The 13,378-nt window shown below is 44.2% G+C and overlaps 1 protein-coding gene across 3 annotated transcripts in view; it reads left to right on the forward strand.

The window, feature by feature from the left end:
* LOC143793269 (uncharacterized) overlaps nucleotides 1-13,378 on the forward strand; it is a 78,724-nt gene that overhangs the window by 7,624 nt on the left and 57,722 nt on the right. For all 3 annotated transcript variants that reach the window (XM_077280095.1, XM_077280096.1, XM_077280097.1), the window contains exons 3-5: nucleotides 4,346-4,521; nucleotides 8,740-8,893; nucleotides 11,656-11,825. In XM_077280095.1, coding sequence (XP_077136210.1) covers nucleotides 4,346-4,521; nucleotides 8,740-8,893; nucleotides 11,656-11,825 — 500 coding nt within the window. The remainder of the gene's footprint in view (nucleotides 1-4,345; nucleotides 4,522-8,739; nucleotides 8,894-11,655; nucleotides 11,826-13,378) is intronic.

The raw sequence follows: 13,378 nt of genomic DNA on the forward strand, positions 1-13,378 counted from the left end.
GCTGGAACTCCCACTATCCTGAGAATGAAGACGTGCTGGTTCAGGGATGCCTCCACTCCCCCCACCCTCCACCTCCGATAATAAAGCGGTGGCAAATGCTAGTTCCTCAATATGGCACCAGCATACAGTGGTGTAACTACAGTCTGATGGGTCTCAATGCAAGATTTGGACTGGGCCCCCCCCCCCACACACACACACACACACACACACACACACACACCTCCATCCTGGTATGTGTGTATGTATATGTATTTTGCAGAAAAAAAGAATGGACCGCACCTCCAAAAATCATACACTGATCTAATGCCGCTAGGCAAAAAAAAAAAAAAAAAAATTATATATATATATATATATATCTGTGAACATGAGGTTCTTAGTTTAACATTCTGATTAGAGTGTATGAAGCCCACTGCCACGTCACGGCAAACCTCTTAGTGGGTCCCTATCGCCTTTACGGGGTGGAGCCGCACGCCATCCACCGCCACGGAGGCAATGCTGCGGCAGGGCAGATGGCATTGTATCTCACAGCACCCATGCTGCAAGACAGAGTCCCCCATGACTCCAGACCAGCACAGAACCACAGCAACAATGGCGGCTACACATCACCAACACCAAATGTAAGGAGCAATGAAACTCATCGCTTTGGCGGTGGTCAGCGGACGGCTCCTCTCTGTTGATGCAATACAGACTCCTTTCATTTGGTGCTGGTGCTGTGTGGCGGCCATTGTTGCTGTGGCAATGCACCAACAGCGCAGACGGGCAGGTGTCTCTAGGCCGCGCCATGCCACCAGAACAAAACCACAGCAACAATGGCCGCCACACAGCACCAGCATCAAATGAAAGGGGTCTGTATCGCCCCAACGGAGTGGAGCCACACACCAACCACAGTCACAGAGGCAATGCAACGGCAGTGAAGACGGCCAGGTGTCTTTAAACCGCGCCACCAGCACAAAACCACAGCAACAATGGCCGTCACACAGCACAACATCAAATGAAAGGAGTCCGTATTGCCCCAAAAGAGCGGAGCCGTGCGCCGACCATCGCCAAAGCGGTGAGTTTCATTGCTCTGTACATTTGGTGTTGGTGATGTGTGGTGGCCATTGTTGCTGTGGTTTTGTTAAACTAAGAACCTCGCGTTCAGTTATAAATATGGAGTGCCCGCTAGGGCCGTGGGGTACTTGGGCTGGGTCCAGCGGTACTTAAACGGATGGTCACAGTGGCAGTGACCTGGTCCGTGGCCCAGTTAAAGTGGATGAATGGAAGTGGAGAATAAAGTCTATAAAAGATAATTCGTGACGCCACCTGTGGTATTCGGCCAGTGAAGGCCGACGCTGCTTAAAGGGGTCCACTGGGACTGATGCAGTTGCAGCAGAGTTGGTATAGCTCCCTACAGGTAGAGCTTAGTCCCCAGGGCTACCGGTACAGTTGGTAAAAGGGATGATTGACGGTGGGGTGCAAGAAATAATTGAAGGACACAGGGATAGCAGTTTCCTTTACCTTTTATTGATGAAATGCAGGTACAGTCCAGGGTGCAGGTAACAGGTGTTGATGGGGTCCGGGCAGCCTGGATGCAACTTGGGATCCACCTAGCCAGGTGGGTTCGGAGGCCTTCCTTTCTTCGCTGTATTCTCTGACCCTTGCTGCCTGAAGCTTTACACAAGTCCTTTCAGTGTCTGTACTTCCAACCCGTATGGCTGACAGCCTGAGCCTGTCTTGGGTACTGCCTTCTCTCTGGCAGCCGCAGGCTCCTGACCTGCTGTGTTGCCTCCGGATGTCAGTTGGGGCCAGGAGACTTGGAATCTCCTGCCCTCTAGATTCGGTGACCGAGTATGAAATCCTCTCACCACCACGGACTCCGGCCTCTTTGCACTTTATCTTGGGGTGAGCCCAATCGCAGCTCCAGACCCCAGGCTCCTCTCTTGCTTCCTTTCCCTTCAGTGTCTCACACTCAACTAACCAACCCCGCCTCCAGACCAGTACTTATAGGGAAGCTACCCTGAAACCGTGCTTAGAGCTCCCCCTTCTGGCCTGGAGTTAGGAAGATGTTGTATGTTTGTATTACCTGATTAGGGAATCCCTCCTTCCCTCCTTGCATCCAGGCATGACATCCCCCCCCCCCCCCCCCCCCGTGAGGAAGGCAGCCGCACTCCTGGGGTGTCACATATATATTTGCCTAGCGGCATTAGATCACTTCATGATTTTTGTAGGTGCTGTCCATTCTCTTTTTTTCAGCGTATGTATATCTAGACCCTCATGTTTCTATTTCCTTGCTGATGGAGCTATGTGAGGGGTTGTTTTTTGTGTGGTGAGAGTTCATATTTATCGGTACTATTTTAGGGTACCTACAATATTTTGATAATTTTCAGTGCCTTTTTTTGTGTGTGTGTGTGGTGACTGAAACAGCAATTTTGGTGCTTTTTTTTTTTTTTTTTTTGTATTGTATGTGTTAAATAATTTTTATATTTTGATAAATTGGATTTTTGTGAACGTGGTGATGGCAAATCTGTGTACTTTTTACGTTTCAATTTATTTCAGTCTTTTAGTCCCCATAGGGAACTTAAACCTGGGAGGATTTGATCACTCGTTCTACAATCTGCAATATAACAGTTCCATTTAAGTCTTTGAGTCGCTATCCGAACAATTTTTCTCTAAACGTGTACATAATTTGCCTGGCATTATAAATCTAAGCCACAGTTTAGAAATGCATTCAGGGCTGTGTTGAAATGTGTAAAAGTTCATTGGGTTAAACACTTTATATATATTTTTTTTTATAGTTTGAATTTTCAGAGAAAAGACTCTAACCCAGGATAAGACACACGTAAAACACAAATATATTCAAAAAGTACCATGAAGGGAACAAATAAGTACCCTAAGCTGCGGAAACTTGAACATATTTTTCAAGCACACCAAAGACACTCGGTTAGCACACGAGCATGCTCAGATAACACCTCATCCGAGCACATTCGCTCATCACTAGTCACGAGCTCACTAAGAGATAAGATAACAGTTATTGTGCATAGAGGGCATTGGAGAGTAGAGGGATGAGAAGAAAAGCTATTGAGTGAGGTAGACACACAGACCCGTGTTGCTGTTTTCTAGTAAGTATTTTATCTGAGCCCAGAGCTGGGTTCACAGATACACTGCTCAGTTCTGCTGTATAATGTCCTTTGCCCTGCTGTTGATTCTGAAGGTGAGCTCCAGAGACATTGGGGAAATATTTTTTCTTCTAATCTCTGAGTACGAAAGACATGATAGTAGCTAGTCTGCACCCACCAGCTCAGAGACAACTGACAATTGGAGACTAAGGGCCCAAGTCATCGAGATATTTTTAACAGAATTCTGGCAAGAACATTTTTTGAAATGTTGAACAAAAGTTTTGTGAAATTTTTTGTTTTTACACAAGCCATTGACAACTTTGCCAAAGTGGTTGGCACTTGGATGTGGTATGGTGAAGCCCACCTAGCAAAATCATCAACATTTTCACTGCTTTGGTAAATTTATGCCAGAAGTTTGTTCTTTTTGGCAGAGTTGTAAGATGCACTTAATTCATTCAAGTGTCATGTGCCTTTTAATGAATAATGAGCATCTTACTCTAGTAATTATTTCCTTGAGACTTGTGTGCAAAAAGCTAGTCTTAAAGGGATTGTCTGCTACTCGGACAACCCCTTTCTCAATCTGTATGTTTGCTCCTAGTAAAATAACAACACTTATACTCGCCTCTAGGACCGGCAACGTTCCAGCGGTGTCAACCTTGTCTTTCCTAGGGCTCACGTGCTGCTTCACTGTCCCAGCCTTCGGACAAATTAAAGTCATCCAGAGCAAGTGAGAGCTGCTGCTTTCTCGCTTCGCCTGATGTATGTGATACGCCTGAAGGAGGAGAGAGTGAAGCCAGCACTGATTGGCTGCAGGGATCACGTGATGTAATAATGTCACGCAAGCCCCAGGAGAGACCATGTATTATTTTACTGGTACAAACATGTGGATTGAGAAGAGGTTGTCTGAGTTGTGGACAACTCCTTTAATGAATCGGCCCCAGGACCTGCACAGGGAAAAACAGGTGGAAAATGCAGGATGTAAGTCACATAATGGCCAGAAATAGTGTTATTCCTCATGTACATACACAGTGCAGCTTATTCTGAAAAGTCACCTGAAATGACAGGTACTAGTACAAAAAAACCCCCAAATAGTTGAATATTTTTTAAAATTTCTCCAACGCCTCTAAAATGAGACTTTGCAAGCATAGACAAGTGTGGGCAGGAACGGGACAGTGTGGCTGTCAGCTGAAAAAAAAAAAAAAAAATAGGCTTGGCAAATAACTCTAATTTAATCACATTTATGTCCACAGATCCTAACATGGTCCTCTCCACAGAATGCAGCCAGGTCCCGGACAATGTGGCCATGGCGGACATCCAGTGGTTTTATGCCAAGTCAAAGGTCCCCATTTGTCTAGCAATAACTGATAGCTTTCACTTCCTGAAGGAACTGAAGAACGCCAAAATCCTGAGCAGAGAGGAGTCGCTGGTAAGAATAATGATTTATTATCCACTAATATGATAGATACTAGAAGGCGTTTCCCCAGGGGCGGACATCCCACCATTGGTACCTCCTGGGGCCACTTCTATCAATGTCGTACAGTGTTTTTTCGCAAGGACCCTCTTATGCCGGCGTCCCCTCCATGCGTTTCCCAATACGTCCACAGTAAGATGCGGCCATAGCGTTTCTTCAGCTTTATATTGTGTTTTATGTTTGTATTGCTAACTGCTTTTAGGATCTGTTTACTGTCATGGAATGGAAGTCATTGTTTATATTGAAATTCCTTTTTGAGCCTCATTTAAAATGTCCATTTTTTTTTTTTTTTTGTGCATGAAAAAATGAACCGATCCATCCGTATACTGAATCAGATTTTTGTTAGTGTCTCTGTTTTTCTCACAAGCAAAAAAAAAATTAGATCCACTTGGCCATTTAAGGGTTTATTTTTTTGTGTGTAAAAGTGTATTTTTGAATAACACTGTATTTTAGCTTAAAATGTTCTGTAAAATGAGGAAAAAATTCCAAGTGCAGTAAAATGGTGTGGGAACAAAAGCAAACATTTCCGTCTTTGATTTTTGGGTTTTTAAGGGGTGGTCACTGTGTGAAAAAATTCAGATGATTCTCCATGTTAATAAGATTACAGGCGAAAGCATGCTTAACCTGTCGTGTAAAAAATACATGTGAGGATTTGTTTTTGGCGGGACGAGTTTTTTACTTTTGAACGACACCATTGGTTTTAACATATCGTGTACTGGAAAACTGGAAAAAAATTACAAGTGCGGTGAAATTGCAAAAAAAAGTGCAATCCCACACTTGTTTTTTGTTTTGCTATTTTACTATGTACACTAAATGATAAAACTGATCTGATATTATGATTCTCCAGGTCATTACGAGTTCATAGACACCAAACATGTCTAGGTTCTTTTTTATCGAAGTGGTGGAAAAAAAAAATGTCAAACTTTATTTAAAGTAAAAAAAAAAAATTGGGCCATTTTCCGATACCGTAGCGTCTCCACTTTTCGTGATCTCGTGTTGGGTGAGGGCTTATTTTTGAGTGCCGAGCTGACATTTTTAACCCCTTTCTGACCTCGGACGGGATAGTACGTCTGAGGTCAGATCCCCTGCTTTGATGTGGGCTCTGGCGGTGAGCCCGCATCAAAGCCGGGACATGTCAGCTGACATGTACGTGCAATAGAGGCGAGTGGAATCGCGATCCACCCGCCGATATTAACTAGTTAAATGCCGCTGTCAAACGCTGACAGCGGCATTTAACTACCGCTTCCAGCCGCGCGGCCGGAAATGCGCTCATCACCGACCTCCGTCAAATGATCGGGGGTCAGCGATGCATCAGGATAGTAACCATAGAGGTCCTTGAGACCTCTATGGTTACTGATGCCGGCTTGCTGTGAGCGCCACCCTGTGGTCGGCGCTCATAGCAAGCGTGTAATTAGGCTACATAAGAGCGATCTGATAATCGCTGCTATGTAGCAGAGCCGATCGTGCTGTGCCTGCTTCTAGCCTCCCATGGAGGCTATTGAAGCATGGCAAAAGTTAAAAAAAAATGTTTAAAAAAATATGAAATAAATAAAAAAAATATAAAAGTTTAAATCACCCCCCTTTCGCCCCATTCAAAATAAAACAATAAAAATAAAATCAAACCTACACATACTTGGTATCACCAAGTTCAGAATCGCCTGATCTATCAATAAAAAAAAGGATTAACCTGTTCGCTAAACGGCGTAACAAGAAAAAAATTTGAAACGCCAAAATTATGTTTTTTTTGGTCGCTGCGACATTGCATTAAAATGCAATAACGGGCGATCAAAAGATCATATCTGCACCAAAAGGGTATAATTAAAAACGTCAGCTCGGATCGCAAAAAATAAGCCCTCACTCGACCCCAGATCACGAAAAATGGAGACGCTACATGTATCGGAAAATGGCGCAATTAAAAATTTTAAAATAACCTAGACATGTTTGGTGTCTATGAACTCGTACTGACCTGGAGAATCATATTGGCGGGTCAGATATAGCATTTAGTGAACCTAGCAAAAAAGCCAAACAAAAAACACGCATGGGATTGCACTTTTTTTGCAATTTCACCGCACTTGGAATTTTTTTTTCCATTTTCTAGTACACGTCATGTTAAAACCAATGATTTCGTTCAAAAGTACAACTCGTCCTGCAAAAAATAAGCCCTCACATGGCCATATTGACAGAAAAATAAAAAAGTTATGGCTCTGGGAAGGAGGGGAGTGAAAAACGAACCCGGAAAAACAGAAAATCCCAAGGTCATGAAGGGGTTAATTATATAATTTTGGTGCAGATACGTTCTTTTGATCGCCTGTTATTGCATTTTAATGCAATGTCACGTCGATCAAAAAAAAGTAATTCTGACGTTTTGACATTTTTTTCTCGTTACGCCGTTTAGCGATCAGGTTAAACCTTTTTTTATTGATAGATTCTGAACGTGGCGATACCAAATATGTGTAGGTTTGAATTTTTATTGCTTAATGTTTTATTTTGAATGGGGTGAAAGGGGGTGATTTGAACTTTTTTTTATAAATTTTTTTTATATATATTTTTAAAAACTTTTTTTTTTTTTTACTCTTGGCATGGTTTAGTAGTCTTCCTGGGAGACTAGAACCTGCCATAACCCGATTGGCTCTGCTACATACAGGTAATGATCAGATCACCTGTATATAGCAGAATTACTCACTTGCTATGAGCGCTGACCTCCGGCAGTGAGAACCATAGAGGTCTGCAGGAGACCTCTGGTTGTCATGCCAACCCAATCAGTGACCCGTGATCACGGGGTTCACGGATGGGCGGATTTCCGGTGCGATTGCAATAAGCACAGTTTGGCAGCCGCATTTAAAGGGTTAATAGCTGCGGGTGGATCGTAGTTCCACCGCGGCTGTTCCGGGCACATGTCAGTTGTTCAAAACAGCTGACATGTGCCGGGAAAGATGTGTGCTTACTGCCAGAGCCCACATCAAAGAGAGGGAGTCCGACATTGGTGTACATTTACGCCCGATGTTGGAAAGGGCTTAATCTGCAGATATGGGGTTAATGTTGTTGTGAAGCTGCTCAGTGCTGGCACTGAGACCCCCACTGCCAGGCGGAAATGAACATTATTCCCCCCGGCAGCCTCAGGCTTTCAGTCATAGAGGCATGTCGGCGCGGCTTCCATCATCGCTTAGTACATAGCGAGCTGCGTCTGTAACCAAACCCCAGCACTAACTGACAGCCAGCTCAGCAGCAGTGCATTAGTATAGAGCTAGCTGTCAGTCAGTGCCAGAGCGCGATTACAGCTGCCGCTCACTATGTACTGAGCAGGGACTGAAGCTGCGCCGACCCATCCCTGCGACTGAAAATTGGGGGTGCTAACGAAGTGGCGGGAGGAATAAAGCCAATTTCCTCCCGGCAGTGGGGCTCTCAGCAGCTTCAGAACATTATTAACCTGCAGATTAACCCCATATCTGAAGCTTAATAGCATTTTTCTTCCTCATGACAGGTTCCCTTTAAAAAATGAAATATAAATTTTTAAAAATCCCATTTGGTTTATGCCTGATGTTTTTACTGATACCATTTTGGAGCAGTTACGACCCTTTGATTGCTTTTTCTTGCATTTTTGGGGGGAAACTGTGGCAGCCATAAAAATACCAATGCTAGCGTTTTAATTAACTCTTGTTTCCATTTTGGCAATTTCTGTGTAGTATAAATATTTTTTTATATTTTATTATTCCGGGCATTTTTTGCTTGTCGGAAATAGCAAAAATGTTTTTATCCATGTTTTAATTCCGCTTGGGGACAGGGGAGAGGGGTGATTTTAAACGTAAACGTGCAGCTCCAATCGATTGCAGGTCCAAGTACCTACAGGGACTAACAAAAAGTGAAATAAGCAGCCAAATATTTTTAAGTTTTTGCACTTTTTATTAGTCTTTTTAGGTAACTTGGACCAGCGATCGATTGATCATCTGTACAATGCACTACAATACAACTGGACATCATAGGAATAACACCACGGCAGACATGGATCACTTGGTGCCATGTATTTCTCACTCCTTGAATGGCGCTATAAGATAACCAATGTTATTCATTTTACGTCGGTGGTTTTATTGCTTTGGCTGATCATTGCATAGATGTAGTAAGTTGGACCCATTTTTCCAGTTTAAAGTCGAATAATCTTTTCTTATTTTGTTGCAGGAGTTACAAGGAGACAGTAGGACTGACCATCGAGTGGTGTATGAGGGCCTCTGCTGTATAGAGGAAAAGGGCATCAGTCCAGAAAAGTTCTGTGATTTCTTGTTCCAAAAATCCTTCTTGAAAAAGTATCCAGATCTAAAGCCCGTTCATGCAGGTAGGTTACATCGTCCATAACTTCTGCACTCGGCCATACAAAGTCAGGGGGTATTTTCATCATATGATGACTTGGCATGACACTACTTCATGATCCAACCTTTTCAGGGAAAATCTGGGAATTTAAGGGGGTCTCTTGAATCCAGGGTTGGCATTAAGGGGGAAACAACTGGGCAATTGCTCATGACCCCTTACTCCCTTGGGGGCCCACAGTGCCTACAGGAGGAGCTACACTGATGATAATAGCAGTAAAACATTTTTTTTTTTTTAAATATACATATTTGGTATCGCTGTGTTCATAAAAGCCCGATATATCAAAACTAGATGGTAGCCCGATTCTAACGCATCGGGTATTCTAGAATATGTATGTAGTTTATTTATGAAGATTTTAGAATAATACATTGAATACACAGGATTCGTCCGGCCGCGACCAATTAGCGAGGCGCGGTTCAAATCCCACGCCAATTCGCGGCTGGACTGTGCCTGTTGCTGATTGTTCACGGCCGGCCATGTAGTATATAACAGCCCACGTAGTAAATAGCACAGCCACGTAGTATATAGCACAGCCCACGTAGTATATAGCACAGCCCACGTAGTATATAGCACAGCCCACGTAGTATATAGCACAGCCCACGTAGTATATAGCACAGCCCATGGAGTATATAGCACAGCCACGGAGTATATAACACAGCCCATGGAGTATATAGCACAGCCACGTAGTATATAGCACAGCCCACGGAGTGTATAACACAGCCCACGTAGTGTATAACACAGGCCACGTAGTGTATAACACAGGCCACGTAGTATATTGCACAGCCCACATAGTATATTGCACAGCCTACTTAGTATATTGCACAGCCCACGTAGTATATTACACAGCCCACGTAGTATATTGCACAGCCCACGTAGTATATTGCACAGCCCACGTAGTATATAGCACAGCCCACACAGTATATTGCACAGCCCACGTAGTACATTGCACAGCCCACGCAGTATATTGCACAGTCCACATAGTATATTGCACAGCCCACGCAGTGTATTGCACAGCCCACGCAGTATATTGCACAGCCCACGTAGTATATTGCACAGCCCACGTAGTATATTGCACAGCCATGTAGTATATTGCACAGACCACATAGTATATTGCACAGACCACATAGTATATTGCACAGCCCACGCAGTATATAGCAATGTGGGCATCATATCCGTGTTAAAATAAAAAATTGTTATATACTCACCTTCCATTGGCCCCCGGATCCAGGCGAAGCGGTTACCGACGCTCCTCGGGTGCTCCGGTCCCAAGAGTGCATTGCGGACTCGTGAGATGATGATGTAGCGGTCACCGGAGCGCCGTGAGGAGCGGGAAAGGCCAGATCTGAATCCGAGGGGCCGGAAAAGTGTCTGTAAAAATGTCTGATCGTTACACTGGCCCTCGTGGGGGTCACTGGTATTTCCCTCTAGGCCACAAGTCCTAGATATGCAAGTCACTGGGTGTACAGTGTGCTTGTCGCACTGGCCATCTCTGTTCCCCGAAGCATGGCCCTAGCAAACACCCTGTACCGTACATCTATGCTGAAAGTAACGATCCACAAGAATGGTCCCCTGCCACAGCCGGATCATTTCCCAAGCCTGGTTTGAATTTGGTCACTTTCTTCTACTGGCGCTGGTCACAGACTTCAACTGGCGCGGATATTCCTCACAGCTCAGGCCTTCTCTGATATCTGACCGGACTTTTCAGCAGCAATGGTGGCTGTAAGCCCACTTAACAGTCACACGACCTGTCCTGGTACAGGTTCTGGCACTAATAGTCTCTTCTCGGCCAGGCCTTTTATAATCCATAACTGCGACACAGGCACAATCTGACCTGGTGTCATCTTTAAACTCCTCCTGTGGGAACATGGGTTCCCACTATCAAGTTCTTACTACTGTAATTCTTTCTTTACTTTAACTTTCGCCTTTGACCAGCCAATGGCTGTGTTCACTCTTCCAAATCAGGAGGTAAGTAATGCAGGTGATGTAGCATCTACGAATACCTGCCATGATGGATTCCAAATCGTCAATCTACTCCAATAGGACAGGTGTATAATGCCTGCCGACTGTGCGCATCTGGGTAGACGTATCGGCAGGGATCGTACACCTGTCCTACTAGAATTCAATGCTAATTGTGCATATATCATGGCAGGTATTTGCAGACCCTGCGTCATCGACACTGCTCACATTCTGATGCAAAGTGGCGCCAGACAATCCCTTTACTTTGCATTGCCACTGCTGGGGTCCTGGCAAATAGAAGTCAAATGATCAAAAAGTAGCATGCATTTGTGTGCATCTATATAGAATAAAAATATTATGACCGCAAATTTGAAGACAATCTGCAGCAAAAAATGTGCATGGAAAATTTTGTTGTAGATTTTATCGCATGCATTACAAACGCCGACACGAACACAAAAAATGAACATGTTGCCAATGTATATTCTGCACCGCAGATCAGTTTGCAAAAAGCAAGTGCGTATGGCTGTGTTCGAAACTGGCATAGCAGTGACTAGAGGGAGAGCCTGCGCATACGCTGCCTCGTCCTGTCACTGCTCCAGGCACCAGTTGGAAAGGGTGATAGTGGAGCCTGTGTTCTGGAAATTGGTTCAGGTGCCAAAAGGTGAGACAACCCCCTTCAACATCTAAGGAGGTCTTAAAAGGGACACTGTATAAACGATCTGAAATAGTTTCAGTAAAATTCATATTAACACTCGTTTGGGATCTTCTGCACAGAATACACAGAGGGAAAATACCGGTACGGCATCCACAGTACGGCTGATACTGAAAAAGATCCGCTGATATTTGCCCAAGAAAAAGTTCGGATCTGTTTAACTATTACAGATCGATTTCCATTTCTGCATGGACTGCAAGATCTTACAATTCTCTCGGAATCCGAGTCTCTGGTAAGATTTAATATTTCTGTATTTTGGGTTAGTTTTTAAGAATTAAAATGGTTAAACAACCTCTAAAATAAAAATGTAAAAATAACTGATAATGTGATCAAGTAAACAAGTATTACCCTGCTGATCCACCGGTGGTGCTCTAATGGTCCTCCCCTATATACAGTATGATGGCCCCACAACTCCCTATATACAGTATGATTGTCCCATAGCTCTCATATATGCAGAATGATGCTTCTTATACGCAGTATGATGGTCCCACAGATCATCTATATACAAATCGCCCAAAGTGACCTATAATAATATTAATCTTTATTTTCATATAGCGATAATATTCCGCAGCGCTTTTACAGTTTGCACACATTATCATCACTGTCCCCGATGGGGCTCACAATCTAAATTCCCTATCAGTATGTCTTTCGAATGTGGGAGGAAACCGGAGAACCCGGAGGAAACCCACGCAAACACGGGGAGAACATACAAACTCCTTTCAGTATGGGAGCCCTACAGCCCCTTATTCACAGCATGTTTACCACAGTTCCCCATTATACAGTATGATGCACCCACAGCTCCCTATATATAGTGTGACGCCCGGGGGACCGAGGTACCCAGCACCAGATCAATGAGGTCCGTCTCTTAAGGGGGATGTCACTAGTGGCTTGACCCGGTGCTGTGGCCTCAGGCGATGCACAGTGTAAGGGATATCATGAAGGAACAGACACTTACTTGGTCAGCAGCAGGTCTTCTCAGCTGTGATGGCCCCGATCCTGGATCGACGGCTATTGTCCAAATGAAAGACTGAGGCGTTGAAACGTTTAACCAATTTACTTCAACAAAAAGGGATTTGCTACCAATACTGTCACCGGAGTCTGTATAAGAACCCTGAATTACTTTGACCCTGTCAGGATTTCCACCTCTTATTATGCGCAGTTTCTGTATGGTCCTGCTGCTGTTTGTGAACTGGCTGCCGACCCAATCTGTCCCTTCTGTGCTCTGGTTCGACGGACAACCCGAGTCCCTTTTTGTCGGCTTACCCCCTCTGGGAGTACTGCTGAACTCTGTGTCTGTTGCTGCGTCTTACCCTGGTGAAGCTGATATCACCTCACTTCCTTCCGGTTGTTGTATTATATATAATGAATAAAGCCACGGATCCGGTATCCGTCTCTGCGCCTATTCTGGGTATAGGTTATTGCTACCCGGTTCTCACAATGTCCTTTTTCTCTATTCCTCTTTTCTTACTATCGGTATTACGGGCCTATAATCCGTCATAGGGCTGTTAGGAGCTCAGTTATACGACCTCTCACTTTCAGCTCCTCAACCCAACTGCCAATCTTTTTCTCAGACCAGAATAGATCAAGGGGAATCTCTGGAGCTCCCCCTTCTGGCCGGAGATGGTAGTGCAGTCTTGCTATTTTAACATTTGTATTTAGTGTCAATAACTATTTTTGTGGCAAATACCCCTAGGGGCGCCACATTAGTATGATGGCCCCAGAGCCCCCTTATTAAGCTACTAGATGGTGGCCCGATTCTAACGCATCGGGTATTCTAGAATATGT

The sequence above is a fragment of the Ranitomeya variabilis genome, chromosome 1 (genome assembly GCF_051348905.1).
Source record: "Ranitomeya variabilis isolate aRanVar5 chromosome 1, aRanVar5.hap1, whole genome shotgun sequence".
In the NCBI taxonomy this organism is placed as follows: domain Eukaryota; kingdom Metazoa; phylum Chordata; class Amphibia; order Anura; family Dendrobatidae; genus Ranitomeya; species Ranitomeya variabilis.